This window comes from Myotis lucifugus, unplaced genomic scaffold (genome assembly GCF_000147115.1).
Source record: "Myotis lucifugus unplaced genomic scaffold, Myoluc2.0 scaffold_1, whole genome shotgun sequence".
Lineage (NCBI taxonomy): Eukaryota > Metazoa > Chordata > Mammalia > Chiroptera > Vespertilionidae > Myotis > Myotis lucifugus.
The window spans coordinates 29,048,347-29,066,084 of NW_005871049.1; the positions used below are offsets into that span (position 1 = coordinate 29,048,347).

At 36.7% G+C, this 17,738-nt stretch overlaps 1 protein-coding gene across 1 annotated transcript in view; it reads right to left on the bottom strand.

The window, feature by feature from the left end:
• The window catches only part of TDO2 (tryptophan 2,3-dioxygenase), a 20,778-nt gene extending 3,262 nt beyond the window's left edge, over window positions 1-17,516 (bottom strand). Inside the window, exons 1-9 of the mRNA XM_006081870.3 lie at window positions 17,408-17,516; window positions 17,084-17,189; window positions 14,926-15,016; window positions 10,317-10,387; window positions 8,951-9,078; window positions 7,169-7,355; window positions 5,256-5,363; window positions 2,517-2,628; window positions 1,303-1,360 (exon numbers count right to left, since the gene is read on the bottom strand). Of these exons, the coding sequence (XP_006081932.1) occupies window positions 1,303-1,360; window positions 2,517-2,628; window positions 5,256-5,363; window positions 7,169-7,355; window positions 8,951-9,078; window positions 10,317-10,387; window positions 14,926-15,016; window positions 17,084-17,189; window positions 17,408-17,499 (953 nt within the window). The 5' untranslated portion in view covers window positions 17,500-17,516. The remainder of the gene's footprint in view (window positions 1-1,302; window positions 1,361-2,516; window positions 2,629-5,255; window positions 5,364-7,168; window positions 7,356-8,950; window positions 9,079-10,316; window positions 10,388-14,925; window positions 15,017-17,083; window positions 17,190-17,407) is intronic.
• Window positions 17,517-17,738: the final 222 nt, after the last annotated feature.

The window sequence follows — 17,738 nt, forward strand, 5'->3', positions numbered from 1 at the left end:
GAGGAAGGGAGAGGGATAGGGAGTTAGAAACATTGATGAGAGAGGAAACATCAATCAGCTGCCTCCTGCACACCCCCTAATGGGGATGTGCCTGCAACCAAGGTACATGCCCTTGACTGGAATTGAACCTGGGACCCTTGAGTCCGCAGGCCAACGCTCTATCCACTGAGCCAAACCAGTTAGGGCAACTCAATATATTTTTTGCTTAATATACATAAACTTGAGTGGCATACATTTAGTAAGAGTTTAGGAAAAGAGTCAAAAGATTTTGTTTATGTTGTTATTCTGAAGAGAGATTGGAGAGGATTACAATTTAAATAAATACAAGTAAATAATACATCCAGTAAACATAGGCATTTTTGTTAGTGTGCTATCTATTGTTCTGACTCACTTAATTCATGAAACATGAAGATGAGGCCTTCATATATATGCAGGAGTATTTGGACATTTAAAGAACACTTCAAATGTATTAAACAGTGAAGTTAATTTTACTTGAGATTGTTGAATAAGCAGAACAACAGTTTACAAGGTGTTTCCACTTCACAATTTTTTTTTTATAAAACAGGAATAATTCTACAACATTCTTGAATGATGGAACACTTTACATGACTAAATTTTTCAAGCAGATTGCACTGTGGTCTTTTTGGACATTTAATATCCTATATAATAAAAGGCTAATATGCAAATTGACCAAATGGCGGGTCGACCGGACACTATGACATGTACTGACCACCAGAAAGCAGACACTCAATGCAGGAGCTGTCCCCTGGTGGTCAGTGTGCTCCCACAGGGGGAGTACTGCTCAGCCAGAAGCTGAGCTCACTACTGGTGGGCACAACAGTAGTGGCGGGAGTCTCTCCTGCCTCTGCAGTAGCGTTAAGGATGTCCGACTCCTGGCTTAGGCCTGCTCCCCACAGGCAGTGGGCCTAAGCCAGCAGTCAGACATCCCCCATGGGCTCCCGGACTGTAAGAGGGTGTAGGCTGGGCTGAGGGACCCGCCCCTCAAATGTATGAATTTTGTGCCCTGGGCCTCTAGTCACATTATAAAATTATAAAAAGAATTTTTTATTAATTTGAGTGGGTTTTTTTTTTAACCAACTACAGAGATAAAGTTAAGCTTTTACTATTTAAAAGAAAGAAAACCTCATGAAACTCTCACAATTAATTATTTTCTAAGCTTTCCATCAAAACAAAATAACTTAATAGAACTATGATTGAAATTTATAAGCTTTATATTTGATACATTATCTATAGAGCCAATCCTCAATTTTAACTTCTGTTTCTCTTCTAATTTGCTTTTACCTGTAAAAATATATCATCAAGGCCCCCTGAAGTGCTCTGTATGAGAGTCGTCTTTCACCTGCAAAATACATAGCAAGTTTTAATTTATTAGGTCATTTAGGGTAGTCACATTAATTTGGCACCATCACCTTAAATAATTGTTACATGTTTTTAGAAAGCAATGTAAGTTTTAGTTTAAAATTTTATCCCTTAGCTTGAAATTTGGAAAATATCACATAAAACATTGTTTTAATATTGCATTTTAAAAGGCAGACTGAAATACTAGTATATATAGGATGTTCAAAAAATTTTAATAGCTGATAACATTTAATTTTCACTCCTTTTCAATTTTAAATCATTTGAACTAATGGGTGAAACCAGACTAAGCTTTGAACACAAAAAAATTTATCCTAATGTTCCACTAGATATTTTTTTAATGGAGATACATAAAAGATAAAGTTTACAGTACAATACCAGCAACAGTTGACAAATTGAGGGCACACAAATACCAAACAAAATGATTTTTGATGTTTGGGATTCCATTGCTTCGAGTTATCAGCAGTGCCTGGACCAGAATGGTCATCAATTTGAAAACAGGCATTGACAAAAAATGATTCATTTCTGTGGATTCTTTAAATTTTGAAAATGAACTGTATGCTCTAATAACACTGACTTTATAATTATTCAAAATTTGTATACATTTTTGGGAATATCTACATATATACATATGGCTCTGAATTACTTGAGAAGCCATTTTCCATGTACCTTGGTATCCCTCATATTTGACATATCATGACAGTTTCTACCAATGTGTTTGAGATAAAATGGTCATTTAAAACTGTTAATATAATGTTCTCATAGATAACACTAACCAATGTTTGTTTCTAAGAGTAGAATATCAATTTTCATTTTATTTCCCCAAGTGGAATTTGATCTTTGATGCCATCAGTGATGGCGAGCCTTTTGAGCTTGGCGTGTCAGCATTTTGAAAAACCCTAACTTAACTCTGGTGCCGTGTCACTTATAGAAATTTTGTGATATTTGCAACCATAGTAAAACAAAGGTTTATATTTTTGATATTTATTTTATATATTTAAATGCCATTTAACAAAGAAAAATCAACCAAAATAATGATTTCACATGTCATCTCTGACACGCGTGTCATAGGTTTGCCATCACTGGATGCCATAATAGTACAGTGCCAAGAAACAATCCTTAAGAATAAAATTACCTACCTTTACTAAGAAGATGCTCATGGCGTTTCTCATCAAATAATAAGAGTAACACCTCTTTTTGTTTGTGAAATTCAGCCATTTGTTCCTCCTTTTCCTCTGATTCATTTTTAGCCTTTGGAGAAAATGCTTCATTAATATTCCCACAACAGAGAATAGATTCTAATTTTAGAAAACAGTGCCTCAAGAAGTAGACTTGCCAGGTGCAGAAAAGGTGTACTTGGGATATTTACCATTTCATTTAATATTACAACTTGGAAATTATGGCTTATAAGAAGGGGTCTTCCTCATAGTCACTGGTTCTATCCTTTAAGTTCAATTTAACTGATTTATCAATCTTAAACATTATCTTAATAAAGATCATGAGTCCTGGGCTCAGGTGGGTATAACTGGATACAAGTGGTCAATATGTTCAAATATTTGACAAAAATTATTTATCACAGTGAGGTTATTACACTCAGGAAAATTAATGATTCCTAGTCAGGAAAACTATTAATGCTACTGAAATTCTATATTCAGTATTATACCCTATAAATATAATTTCTTAGATATATTTCACACTTTTATTTTTATTCTTTTTATATCAATTGATTTGTTTAAGAAAATTCTTATTTTTCTGCCTACAGCACATGCTCTATTTATAAGCCAATTAATTAAGCTGAAGCAAAAATTAGTTAACCCAATTATCTTCAAGTCCTCAGAAGAATCAAACTGTTAAAAAGTTGTATGCACACTATTGCCAATTACATATTCCTTTTTTTTTAATAAATGTCATGCACAGGTGATAAACAAAATAGTGAGCAAAAATTGAGTCCCATGATCTTATGCAACATATTATGTGGTGGGAATAAGATGTAGAACAAATAATCACCTGAACATTAAATGTTGAACACTCAGGAGTGTCCCATGCCATAGTGGTATACAGAAGCAGTATAGTGCCATGATAGCATAGTTGTAAGGGGGTCAGAAAAGGCCTTCCTGAAGAAGTTTTCCTTGAGCCAAGAGCAAAGAATGAAAAGGAGTTACCTGGGGAAGAATACTCCAAACCCAGAAAATAACATAAAAAGACTGGTGGTAAACTCAAAGAACTAAATTCAGCCTAAAGGAAATACAGTATGGCCCACAGAAGATCAAAAAATGCCTTGAAGATTATATTAAGGATTTTTATTGTTATGCTGAAAGCAATGGGAAAACATCAAAGTGTTTTATGCAGAGGTCAGATGTGACTAGATTTGCATTTTGAAAAGATTACTCAAACCTGCAGTGTGGACAATAAATTGGAATGGAGCCATATTGTAAGCCTTGTCAAATAGCTGAGAGAATATGACTTTAGTCTAGGTGAAAAACAATGACAGTCTGCACTTGATGAGTGGTGGTAGATCAAAGAGAGATTCTTGAGAACTATTTGGAAGGTTAAACCAATAGCATTTGGTGATAGCTTGATGAAGTCAGTTGAGGAAGAGGGAGTTACCAAGGACCAATGGTACCAGTCTGACTTGACACACTAGGAGAAAAACTTGGAGAAGACCAAGTAGATACAGGAGTGGATGAAAGGGAATTTTTTTTTCTTTTAATCGGTGTATGTTTGAGAGGACCAGGAGGAAATATAAATTAAGGTGTTAAGTATATGATCTGAAATTTAAGAGGATATCGACACTAGAGGTATTTGTTTGAGAATCTCTGGTGTATAAGTAGCTATAGAAGCAGTGGGTATAAATTAGTTAATGTAGTGAAATAATATAGACAAAGGACACAAAGGCTGTAAGCCAATGAGTTGGGAAATCCCACCATTTACTTGTCTAATGAGCCGGTAATGGAGGCAGAGAAATTAGACATTTAGATGAAGTTAAAATATTGTGTACCAAATCCAAGAGGGTGGGGGGAATGTTCAAAAAAGAGTTAAATAGCCATTAGTAATGAACGTCACTGTTAGTTCAAGATAAGTGAAGATAAAAAATGGCCATTGGATTTATGTACATGGAGGTTATTTGTGAATGATGGGAGAAGAAGACAGACTGGATTGAGTTGAAGATTGGATGAGAAATAAAGGAATAATTATACTAACTACTGGTCTAAAAACACTTTACAAGTATTAATCTAATTTAATGCTCATAATAATCCTATGAGGTAGATACTCTTATTTTCTATTGTATCAATGATGAAAGTGAAGCAAAGAGAAGTTAAGTCAAAGATGTTCAATGTCACACGATTAAGAAGTGCAGGTGGAACTTGAACACATGCAGTGTGACTTCAAGACATTAAGCACTACTGATAAAGCCTCTCAAGACATAGAATTAGACAACTCCTTCAAGAAATTTAGTCATGAAAAAAGGAAGAAAGGCCTGTAATTTGAAGGAAATGAGGAATCAAGAAATCAACAATATTTTCTTAAGTGAGAAACTTGACATTGTCTGAGAATCAATAGGAAGAACTGGGCCTTTGTGAGCCTACTTCTGTCTAGAATTAGTCATAATCTTGAAATGTTCAATAGAAATAAAAAAAGGTATGTTAACCTCATCTATTTATCAAAGAAACTCTTGCTTATAATGAAATTCTTAATTTAATTTTTATTGTATCTAAATAAAATTAAATCAATCATGTAACATATTCTAAGTATATGCTTTTGTGAAAGAAAAATAAGAAAAAATGTAAGTTTAAGAGATAAGTGGAGAATTATTAAAATAAAATTTTCAATACTGTTTTCTGTAGTAAACTTATATTTACTTAAGGCAACATAAATACCTGAATCATACTGAATTCTTCTTCCAGGCCTTTAACAATATTTTTTTCCAACTTTTCCCAGAAGTTAAATCCATGTTTCTCTAAACCTGGTGTTCTTTCCAGCCATGCCTTAAGTAAACATTATTTTTAAGTTAATATATTGTAAAATTTTAAATAGGTGAGATACATTAAACTAATATTTATGAACTTGAAACAGAATATTTTCATGGTTTTGAGAAACATATATAATAAGCTACTTTTTGTGTGCAAACATTTTCTTTCCCTTCAATTTCTTCACTTAAAAATAGAAATCTATTCTATTCCATTTCTTACTTTTTAATAAAATCATATTACTGCTGTTTAATCTTTATTTATTAAGAACTATGACTGGCTGGAGCGGCTCAGTGGTTGAGCATCGACCTATGAATCTGGAGGTTGTGTTTCGATTTCCCATCATGGCACATGTCAGGGTTGCGGGCTCCATTCCCAGTAGGGGGCGTGCAGGAAGCAGCCAATCAATGATTCTCTCTCATCATTGATGTTTCTATCTCTCTCTCTCTTTCCCTTCCATTCCTCTCTGAAATCAATAATATATATATGTACACATATATATTTAAAAAGAAATATTACAAAAATCCCAATTTTGTTCTAGAAATCTATGAACATATGTAAATATTGTTTTAATGAAGTGTCTGGTTTATTCTCAAAGTACTTTATTCTTAAGATCTGAAGGAATTAAAACATGTATAATATATGATCTCTTCTAAATGCAAAGGCATGGTATAATTAGCAACTTGGAAATACACTTACTATTCAATTATTTTAATATTCCACAAGACTTTTTAATCAGAAATAAAACCTAATTCATACATCCCTGTGGGTTCTCATTTGGGTTTGAAATTAGCTTTCTGAGTCTTTCTATTCCTATCTTTATAAGCTGTTCTCTCTCTCTCTCTCTCTCTCTATATATATATATATATATATATATATATATATATAATATGCAAATTAGGCCAGGATGCTGTAAGGGTCATGGCCAGCTAAGGAGGAGGGGCTTGAGAGAACAACAGACAGGGCAGCCTGTGCCTGGCCCCAGACCAGAGAGAACAACCCGCAGGGGGGCTGGCCCCCAGCCCCAGCCCCATGGCCGTGGCGCTGGGCTGTTGGGGCTGGAGCAGAGTGGACACAAACCCACAGGGGGGCCAGGTTTGATTCTGATCAAGGACATGTACCTAGGTTGCAGGCTCCTCCCTGGCCAGGGCCCAGGTCAGGGCTCATGCAGGAGGCAACCAATTGAAGTGTGCCTCTCACATTGATGTTCCGCTCAGTCTTTCCCTCTCTCTTCCATGCTCTCTAAAAATCAATGGGAAAATATCCTCATGTGAGGATAAAAAAAAAAGAAAAAAGAAATTTCATATCCTATGAAAGAGACATCTTGAAAATGCCTAAAGAAAGTTGTTATTTTTTCGTGGTGAAGGGACTGGAGTCCGTGTTGATGAAAACACCTTGGCAGCTGCGGCGGCCGGCAGTGGCAGCAGCAGTGGGGTGATGGGGGTGGCGCCTTCCCCTGATCAGCCTGGTTCCCTCCAGCAGAGGGAGGCCAGTCTGCAGCCCGTGGGGAGTGGGCCTAAGCCATCAGTAGGACATCCCCTGAGGGCTCCTGGACTATAAGAGGGGGCAAGCTGGGCTGAGGGACCCCCCTGGCCAGTGCACAATTTTTTTTATTATATATAATGTTTCTAAAATTCTCAAGAAAGTTCTTCATATCTAAATACTTTAGTTAAATTTATAAATTTAAGCATTTTATAAATTGTTTATGTTCTTATTTACAATTAATGTGACCAAACTTTGATATTAGTTGTACAATTCTTATCTAGCAGAAGCTAAATTAAAAAGATGTATGTAGATCTTATAAATAGTATTTGAGCATGTACCTCCACTAGTTGCAAAAGCGTTTTATCCTGCTCCGACTTCAGTAGCAGTTCATTTTCTTCTCCTTTGAAGTTATCACGATAATGTCTCCTGTTGTAAGGGACTCTTAAACTCTGAAAAATACCCAACTTGTTTTCTAATAGTCGGAACTGTAAACTCTGGAAGCCTGATGCTGGAGATAAGTACTCTCTTTGAGAATAAATGAGGGAGAGAAGAAAAAGAGAGAAATGTGTTGACATTGTAAATTAGAGTTTTACTCTCTTAGATATCATCAAGAACACAAACACAGCTGCCTAGAATTGGACCTATGGTTCGGACATTACTGAAATAAGGAAAATGAGCTACCTAAACATCATTGTTGATATCTGTCAACCAATTTAAAGTTGAAATGTTTGTATAGTTTGTGAAGTGTCATATGTATGTATACACGCAGAAATACATATACACATATATGTGTATGTGTGTATACTAAATGTCTTCTTAAAATGAAAACAGGTGGGCATTGAACAATATATTTTTTCAATAGTGCTAAAAGACTGTAATTTATAAATATTATTCAATCCCTCCTAAAACTTATACTGTGTGTGTGTCTATGAGGCTTTTATTTTTCTTAATCTATTTAACTTTTTCACCTAGCCCCTCTACTTGCTCCCCTCTGACAGCTGTCAGTCTATTCTCTGTATCTATGAGTCTGTTTCTATTTTGTTTGTTAGCTTATTTTGTTCATTAGATTCTACATGTGAGTGAAATCATATGGTATTTGTCTTTCTCTGAGTGGCTTATTTCACTTAGCATAATGCTCTCCAGGTCCATCCATGATGTCACAATGGGTAAAATTTCCTTTTATTTACAGCTGAATAGTAGTCCATTGTCTAAAACTTATATTCTATCATTGATGTCACTACCTATTATTATTATGAGCACCAATGACATACTGTAAGTAAAATACAGGGGATGTTGCCTAGCACAAAAAAAGGCAATCAAAATGTTATTACTCCTACCCTACACAGCTATACAACATCTTACATTTTTGTAAGTGTCTTTCATCAATTGGTACTAAGACTTCAATTTTTTAATCCACCACAAAGGAATTTTGCTACATTTCTTTGAATGTCAAACATGTTGGACTATATATTACATTATCAAATGCACCTTATGTTCTAGGAAAATCTACTTTTAAATTTGGTATGATGAAAGCTTTTTTCTGAACATATATGTATATATGTTGTATATACATACATATATACATGTATACATATATGCATGCATATACATGTATACATATATATATACATATATACATATATATATATATATATATATATATATATATATATATATATATATCTTATATATAGCTTTGGCTGCCTGGAAATGTAGAAAATGTATAATTCAATCCATGACTTATTCTGATGTTTTTTCTGACATCATTGTTTATCACTCCTGTTTCTCTTTTATTTTTAGCTTTTAGTTTTTACAAAATTTGTTATATGCATTATATCAGCCACTTTAGCCATTTTGATAAGTGGTCTAAAATTATTTTTGGATAAAAACAGGGCACAACGATGAGTTGAAATTAATTAATCATATTATGTTTGTATGTAAAAACAAGTGATGAAATGTTTTTAATAACTTCTCAAATTCGTTGTGATTAAGACTCCCAAGTGCTGATAGTGACAGTGTAGGACAGGCTCCTCATCTCACACAACACACATGCCCTCCTTTACCCCACCAGAGTGAGAAGGTGAACCCCACCGAGTTATCACATAGCCACTGGTACATACCTGAAGTCATTGAAATCCAAGGCTGTCATCGTTTCCAGGACAGAAAACTGCTCTACCAGTAGTTTAAGGATCACCACCACTCGATGCATTCGTGTAACAATCTTAAGCATATTCCTTTCATCCCTGACCTGATGGTTAAGAAATGAGACACTGAGAAATCAATTCTGATGTTTAGAAATTACAAAATAGACTACAAACAATAATACATTCCTATGAACTTTATCTTTACTTCAGAAAGGAACATTGGAAGTATAATTCTGTGGATATTGAACTAATGGTAACTGAATTGTTTGCAAGGAATGTCTGCAAAATCAGAATCACATATCTTTCTTTAAAAATAGAAAATCACAGCCCAGCCAGAATGGCTCAGCGGTTGAGCATCCACCTATGAACCAGGAGGTCTCAGTTGGATTCCAGGTCAGGGCACATGCCTAGGATGCGGGTTTGATCCCTAGTGTGGGGCGTGCGGGAGGCAGCCGATCAATGATTCTCTCTTATTATTGATGTTTCTTTCTCTCCCTCTCCCTTCCTCTCTGAAATCAATTTTTTTAAAATAGAAAATTACATGAAGGCAAGTTAGAAGTAAATTCTGGAGATCAACATCCACTCATTTTAAAGCAAGTTTCTACGTTTGCTTCAAGGAATAAAGGTGAGCATGGCAACTTCTGGGTGAGGATGAAGCAACACCAGAATAAATCTGCTCTTTACTGAGGGACAAAGTTGCCAATGACATAAAAGGAAATCGCAAGCACATATAGAAGAGGATTGTCTGTGTCTGACTGCTCTCTTTCCCCAGCCCCTCCTGAGTGCTTAAGGCTGTGCCCTGTGTCTGGAAGACTTGTGGGAGCAGGAAGCAGGGCGGGAGGCAGGAGAACACAGTTCAGACTCTGCCGTCACCGGCGGTTCCACTGTTAGCACTCTTTTCTTTGTTTCTTTCTCCTGCTACTATTTTTTTTACCTTTTCCTGTTTACTTTCTTCATTATTGTTCCTATTTTCCCATAGCAAATATTCATTAGAAATACAACTCAGGTACTTATTCATTAAAGGTAGATTGCCGGCTATTCTGGCAATCTACCATCAGCTAAAACAACTATTCTCAGCGACAAAAAAATTTAATAATTAGTGAGTTCTAAATACTGTAAGGGGCTTGAAGCTGAAATTTGAAAGGAACTTGAATGAAATGTGAAACTCTAGGGTAGCAATGGCCTTGGGAAAATATGACTAAGCTCTTGGCCACTGGGGGGGGGGGGGATTTTTTTTCAGTAAGTAATAACCACCATTTGGTGTTAAATTCTTTCTCATTAGTAATATTTTTTACATTCTCCAAAAATATCCTGGAACCAGTATTGTGATATAACAACTCACATGGCCATTCTGAAAGATCTCACAAACAGAATCTAATTCCCAGAGGATTTGCTTAAACCAGAGTTCATAAGCTGCAATGAAAAAAAACACATTGTCAGTTGGAAAGTTTTGGGATTCTCTTTGACCATAATTATATAAAAGACATGGTTAACACATTGAAAGAAATAGAAATGTAATTTAAAAATCAAGAAATACCCATATAGCCCTATTTTATGCTACAACAAAATATTAGTGATAAATGTAAAATAGCCTCCATTTATTGACTGTTTTAATATGCTATGCATATTATCAATACGCTTTGTGGTTGTTAATGTTATTATACTGATTTCTCTCAACAAATATACTATTTAAGTCTTTTTAGGATATAGCACATGATCTAATTCTACAATCCCCTTGGAAGATGGAGGTATGCAGAGAAGCAGAAGTGACACTCAACTTCACCTATAAACTGAAATATCAGTATTTACTAATCTGATGAATATGACAAGACGTTAGTTTCCAGGGGCTTAGAAAACTGTGAGGATGACAAGTTTATGAACAGTCTAAATCTGAAACTTTGTCTTATTCATCTATTTCCCTTAGTATCTAGCACAGTGTTGGCATAAGATAAACCCAGGTGATTATTTTATGAATAAATGAATTTAATAACCAGTGGAGTTATTAGCTGAGCACAGAAAACCAATAATCTTAGAGATCTCTAGTGCATTCTACCTGGTGCTATCGTATGGCTGCAGGCTATGTTTCTGCACTAATTAGGGGAATCATATTATATTTTAAATCACATTTCAGGATACGCTTGGAATTTAATTTTCATAGTTGGACAAAGAGCAAAGCAGATATTTCCTTGATCAGTTTATGTAACCACCATTTGGTGTTAAATTTTTCTCATTTTAGGTTTAGCTTTCTGTAGTTTGCCCCATGATTCACTGATTATGTTTTGTAACTGAAGAAGGAAGGGAAAGGCTCCCTATCATATAATGATAGCTACCATTTGCTGTATGTTTATAATGTGCTATACCTTGGGCTAAGTGCTTAATGTGCATTACCTCATTTCATCTTCACAAGAACTCTATGATTGATAAAATACAACAATTTTCTCCATTGTACACATGGGGAAATGGAAAGAGTTACTGGTTAAGGGACCTGACCAAGCTTTCCCAATTTATAACAGTAGAGATGGGATTCTAAACAATTTTCTGATTCCAAACTTGTGCTATCCTGCCATGATTTCCCCCCTATTGAGCTTGTCTTTGGATAAGCCACCAATACAAATTACGTAAATTATTTTCTGTTTTTATTTTTTACTCATTTTAGCCAGTCAATGAAGCAAACAACCGTTTGTGGAAAAAAAACACAAAGAATTGGTAAGCAAAGAAAACATGTCTAGAAATGGACCAATGACTAGCTTGGGTCATTGGGTCCTGGACAATCAGAGGACAGTATTAGGACACCAACAATTTTAGAGTAAATCTTAATATTTTGGGGTCACAGACCTCTTTAAGACACATTCACAAATTTTTGCATACAATTTCAGAGTTCAGAGACTTTCTAAACTCTCAAAGTCATGGACTCCTACATGAAAAACTACTGCTCATGTTTTACCACTATTGCCACTAATCTGGACCCGCCTCCAGTTATTCCCTCTCAAGGTGTTCTTCTGCGGCATCGTATAAACCTTGATCTCTATCTCCCAGTCAATGTGCCACAGATATTCTCCATGCAGGTGGGAGCAGTGGGTCTCTTGGGAGGAGGACTAGAGAGTCTAGTGGGACAATCCTTTATTCCATCATCAGTGCCTGCAACCTTTGCTCCTTCACCTACTCCTGCTATGATCAGCAAGTGGTCTCAATGATCTACAGTAAATCCTCAATTTTGCAGACCTCAATTTAACAACTGGACTTCAGATTTAACAGACAAAATTTTCAGTCTGTATGTCATATGAAAAAATTACTACTCTGTTATTTTTTAAATGCTTTTAACCAAGATTTGCTTATAGTTAAATTAACAGGTTTGTTTCTTGTTATTAATCCATTGTTATTTTTAACAAATTTTAGTGGCTAAGCCATATGTTGGAGAAAAAACCTGTAGTAATTTTGCAGACATAAATAAATATTGCATATCTAAAATTATAGTCTACATATTGAAATCCAAGAGTCACCGCTTATAAACAATGTTCACTGAATGACTAATACATGATCACACCCAGTCAGGCATGATAATTGGTTATGTTATCACCTGGTGTGATTTTCTGCAGCAATTTAACACCTGTGGCAGATGTTCCCACATGTGCTCAGCCACTCCCCAGTCCTGTGCATTTGTTTACTTACAGTGATTGGTGAATGCAAGCATTTACTAGATCTATTCAGTATACATTTCAAATTATAGTAACACATAGAGAAAACTTTTCTTTGAAATTAAACTTTTCATATATAATTAATTTAATTCCACAAATATCTATCTATCTATATCTATATCTATATCTATATCTATATCTATATCTATATCTATCTATCTATATCTATATCTATATCTATATCTATATCTATATCTATATCTATATCTATATCTATCTCTATCTATATCTATATCTATATCTATCTCTCTATCTAACTATATATATATGCCTAAGAGATCATTACGACCGAACAACCAGAAAGACCGGTCGACCAGTCACTATGACGCACACTGACCACCAGGGGGCAGACGCTCAACATAGGAGCTGCCCTCTGGTGGTCAGTGGGTTCCTGCAGCCAATCTTCCACGGCGAGCCAATCTCCCCCAGTCCTTCCCCCCAACTGGCAAACCACCTTCAATCTTTTCCCTGCTGCCCAGCAGGCCCCGGCCAACAGCCAGCAGACCCTGGCTGGCTAGCCCCGTTTGGGACTGGGGGAGATGGCCCCTATAAGCCCTGATCACTGGCCAGGCCTAGGGACCCCACCCAGGCATGAATTTCATGCACCAGGCCTCTAGTGTCTACATAAGTAAAAACAGGTAAGCTAACTAATTTGTCAAATTTTTAACGTTCAGAAAACCACTTCATTATAAAATAGACTTTCAGCTTTAACGGACTGCCCCTTGCTGGAATTATTCCATTATATCAAGGTTTTACTGTATTTGAACTCTCTACAGGGATTTGCATGGCACCCGCCAGCTCCTAAGGCTGTTTGGCTGCCTGCACTAGAGGCTAAAGGCTTGGAGATTTCTGAAACATGTACTCATCACCAAGGACACATCTATTGGGAAATGAGCTTCACCAACAGAGCTCTATAGCACATGAGACTGCAATCTAGTCTAACAAGAACAGCTTTGGTGTTGTCCCTAGCTCTCCTCTGGCCATCCGGACACCACTGATGCCAGATCAGAGCATTGATGTCTCCCTGCCTCTCAGTCACGGGCCCAGTTATGAAGACAGAGCCTCTGAGTGACCTGCAGGTGGCTGTGCAAAACAATATTGATGTCTCCTACTTCAGCTGCCTCATCCCACTCAATGTGTTTTCTGTAGAAGATGGCAAAAGAGAGCTCCAGGTCTTTCTTGCAACAGGAAAGGATATTCCCAATGAAAATGAACTTCAGTTTCAGATTAAGGAATGCCATTTAATTGCTGACACTGTTGCCAGCAAGTTGTAAAACAACCTTTGTAAAGAGAATTGTGCAAGGGCGGACAGGACACACTGTGTCAATCTCTGATGCTCACTAACGGCATTTGGATCTTGGCTACGCTAAGTATCAGCCAGGATATGCCAAACAGATGCCATCCCTGAAGTGAAGAGCTGCTGAAGTCTCTCAATACATCTAGACTGGTCCAGTGCCATCAGTTCAAATCAAGGCCTCTTAAATGGAAGGAAGTGTAAAATCTGAACCCAAATACACTGAGGCTACCCACCAAGGTAGTGACTAGTCTAACCTGTGCTAAAATCAGGGCACAACCTGTCAGATAGTTTTAGCTTCCTGTGAAGGTTTGTAGCCACAGCTTCAATCACTTCCCACCTCTTGCCACCTGCTGCTGCTATCTGTCCTTAATGTGAGCATCTCTGTACTGGCTCAATGCAGTTTGACATTTTGTAATTGGGGGCTCATTTCAAAAGCAGAAAAAGACAAAAAATATTTAATCATGGAACAGTATCCCTGAAACATAAAAAAAGGAAATAAAACACTGCCCAGAGGTTTTAAGTCTGAAAAGGATAAACACACAATTTCAACAAAATTTACATTTTTATTAAGTACCAGATTTATATGGGAGTATGTAAAGTCACAATAAATTTGAGTGCTCTATTTCTTGAAAGTAATTTTTTTTAACTTCCAAGTTGAAAACATAGTAACATCTTACTTAAAAATTCTTTGTCAATTCCAAGATAAATGTTTCCTTGGACATAGGACAAAGCTCAAAGTTCAACCTGACCCAACTAGCAGGGAAGTAACATAAAGAAGACTTACAAATCCCAGGAAGTCCGATGAGAACCGATCTGACAATAAAATATTGTTGAGCATTTCTAACAAACGTGATTCCTTGATCTTTCACCATTTTACAGTTAAAAGAATTGTTGCTCTCCTCATTACTGATGGGAAATACCTGTGGAATAGTTATTGTCCAAACTTTTGTGCAACTTACCTTGATGAGTTATGATGAAAAGGTGTTCATCATGGATTTTATTTCCTTTTAGTTCACTTTGAAGCTCCTGTGCATTCAAAATTTTTTCCAACTTTAAACAAAAAAATAAATAAATAAACACCTGATTTTATACAAACTTCCAGCTATAAGATAAATGAGTAATGGGGATCTAATGTATAACACAGTGATTATATTAATAAGACTGTATTATATATATGAAAGGTACTAAAAGAGTAGATCTTAAATGTTCTCACCACACACCAAAAAATGGCAATGATCCTATCTAATAAAGAGGGAATATGCTAATTGATCCTCACACCATGGCGCTCACAGCCAATAAGGAGGGGATATGCTAATTGACTGCCACGCCCTCAAAGATGGTGGCGCCCACAGCCACAAGATGGCAACGTCGAGTCCTCTCTGCCCGCTGGGGCAGCAGGCATACGGCAAGGCCAGACCCGCCCCCAGGTGAGCCCGGCCTTGCCGCACACCTGCCTCCAGAGTCCCCCAGTCCCCTCAGCCCCCCAGCCGCCCAGGGCCAGCCAAGGCTCAGACAACCAGGGCCGGCCAAGGCTTGTGCTGCCAGCAGTGACAGAAGCAGAGGTGTGATGAGGGCATTGCCTTCCCCTGATCACTGGGTCACCTCCCGCCCCTGAGGGCTCCCGGACTGTGAGAGGGGGCAGGCCGAGCTGAGGGACCCCCCTCCAGTGCATAAATTTTCATGCACCAGACCTCTAGTCCTATCTAATAAAACAGTAATATGCAAATTGACCATAACTCCAACACACAAGATGGCCGCCCCATGTGGTCAAAGATGGCCACCCCCATGTGAACACAAGATGGCCACCACAAGATGGCCAGCAGGGGAGGGCAGTTGTGGGTGATCAGGCCTGCAGGGGAGGCAGTTTGGGGTGGGGGGACCCAAGCCTGCAGAGGAGGGCAGTTAGGGGTGACCAGGCCAGCAGGGGAAGGCAGTTGGGGGCAATCAGGCAGGCAAGCAGGCAAGCAGTTGGGAGCCAGCAGTCCTGGATTGTGAGAGGGATCCCAGATTGGAGAGGGTGCAAGCTGGGCTGAGGGACACACACCCCCACCCTGTGTATGAATTTCATGCACCGGGCCTCTAATATGACATAATAGCATGTTAGCTAAATGTTACACCAGTAATCATACAGAAATATATAAAGGTATCAAATCAACAGGTTGTGCACAATGTTATATAACAATTCTTGCACAATGTTATATAACAATCACAGTTCAATAAAACTAAAAAAAGTGACTGATTTTGAAATTGCAAAAGTTGTTTTTTATCAACTTTTATACAAAGTAGAATACAATACTGAAAAAATCCCCAAATTCTCAAATTCTCAGGATCTATTCTATGTACTTTTAAAAAATTAATGAGTCTTATTATAAATAAACAGTACGTTGAATTTATGGTTTTTACTTTTTCTGAAGAATATTATATTTGGTAGGATTCCATGATAACAAATGCTATCACACTCATTGAGAAGTCATTGTTCTTGTATCTCTTAAAATGACTATGATAAAAGCTTGTCAAGTGGCTTAGCTGACTGTGTGTCTTCCATTATTCTATCCCCCTAAAGAGCCTATTTAAAAAAGATTTTAACATGCTTGATCAGCTTATCCTTAGAAACCCATAGAAGCACGCACCCAGAACTCTAACTGTTTCACTTCTTAAACAATATAGAAGGCAAACAGGCTGAAACATACCCCAGATAATCTCCAATACCTCCTTTGTATCATCCTTCTTTTATTTATTAATGATTTCAAGAAAGCATGAGCCTTTAACATTTCTATTTTTTAAAAGGGGATTTAAAAGAGAAATTTGTCTGAAATCATTTGTAATTACCTAGGCTAGGATTTAGTGAAGTTGTCTTATCTCTACAAGTTGTACAATGCCTGCCAATTACCTGCACTAATTTGATCATTTATACTCTTTCGCCCAGATTCTGGGTTCTCTGCTGGATTTTCATATGAGTCTCTTGAATTGTTCTAACAAAGTTGAGAAAACATAAATTTATATGGAAATGGATATCATTAGGTTCAGAAAACTATTTGATAAGTGAGAAAAAAAAAACTAGACAAAATATATGCCCAACAATGGAAACTAAACACTATAAGATACTCAGCCACTTACATGCAAATAATTCCCATAGATAAGTCCTCCTTTGCTGGCTTTATTTACACCAGTTTGTGATTTGTCTTCTTCATTGCCTTCTAAAGACAGTTTTCTTAAATCATACCTGCAGATTAAATATGCGATAAGAAATAAACAGATCTCGAGAAAGCACAGTAACTAATAATATGAGTCATTAAAATTCTCTTACTGCTATTTTTTAAAGCATATTAACAAGGAAATAAGGGTGACAGTTTTCAATGTTCTTGAAATTCAGAAAATAAAGTGTTCATACTTAACATTTTTAAGAGCCTAACCATATTTAGAATAGAGATAAATACTTACTCAAAGTCATTTCTTAAGAATGGGCAGCCACTCATGGTGAAAACACACTGCTTGAGAAGCACTGAGGTTTTGGCTCTAAATGAACAGATCATTGATCTTCCCAGATGTTCTGCTGCTGCCTTTTATTTATCTTGATCACCCTGAACCTGCCAATCAGCTTTCTCCACTTACTCTTACTAGACTCTCATTTCCATTGGTTCAGAATTTGAAACTCTGTAAATTCAGAATGCAGTTTGTTTACTAGAATAGTGAGTGTTCTGCCAAACTGAATCATTTCACTTGATCAGTTCTGTTTTTGTATCCCAAATAACAAACACTGAATAAATCAATA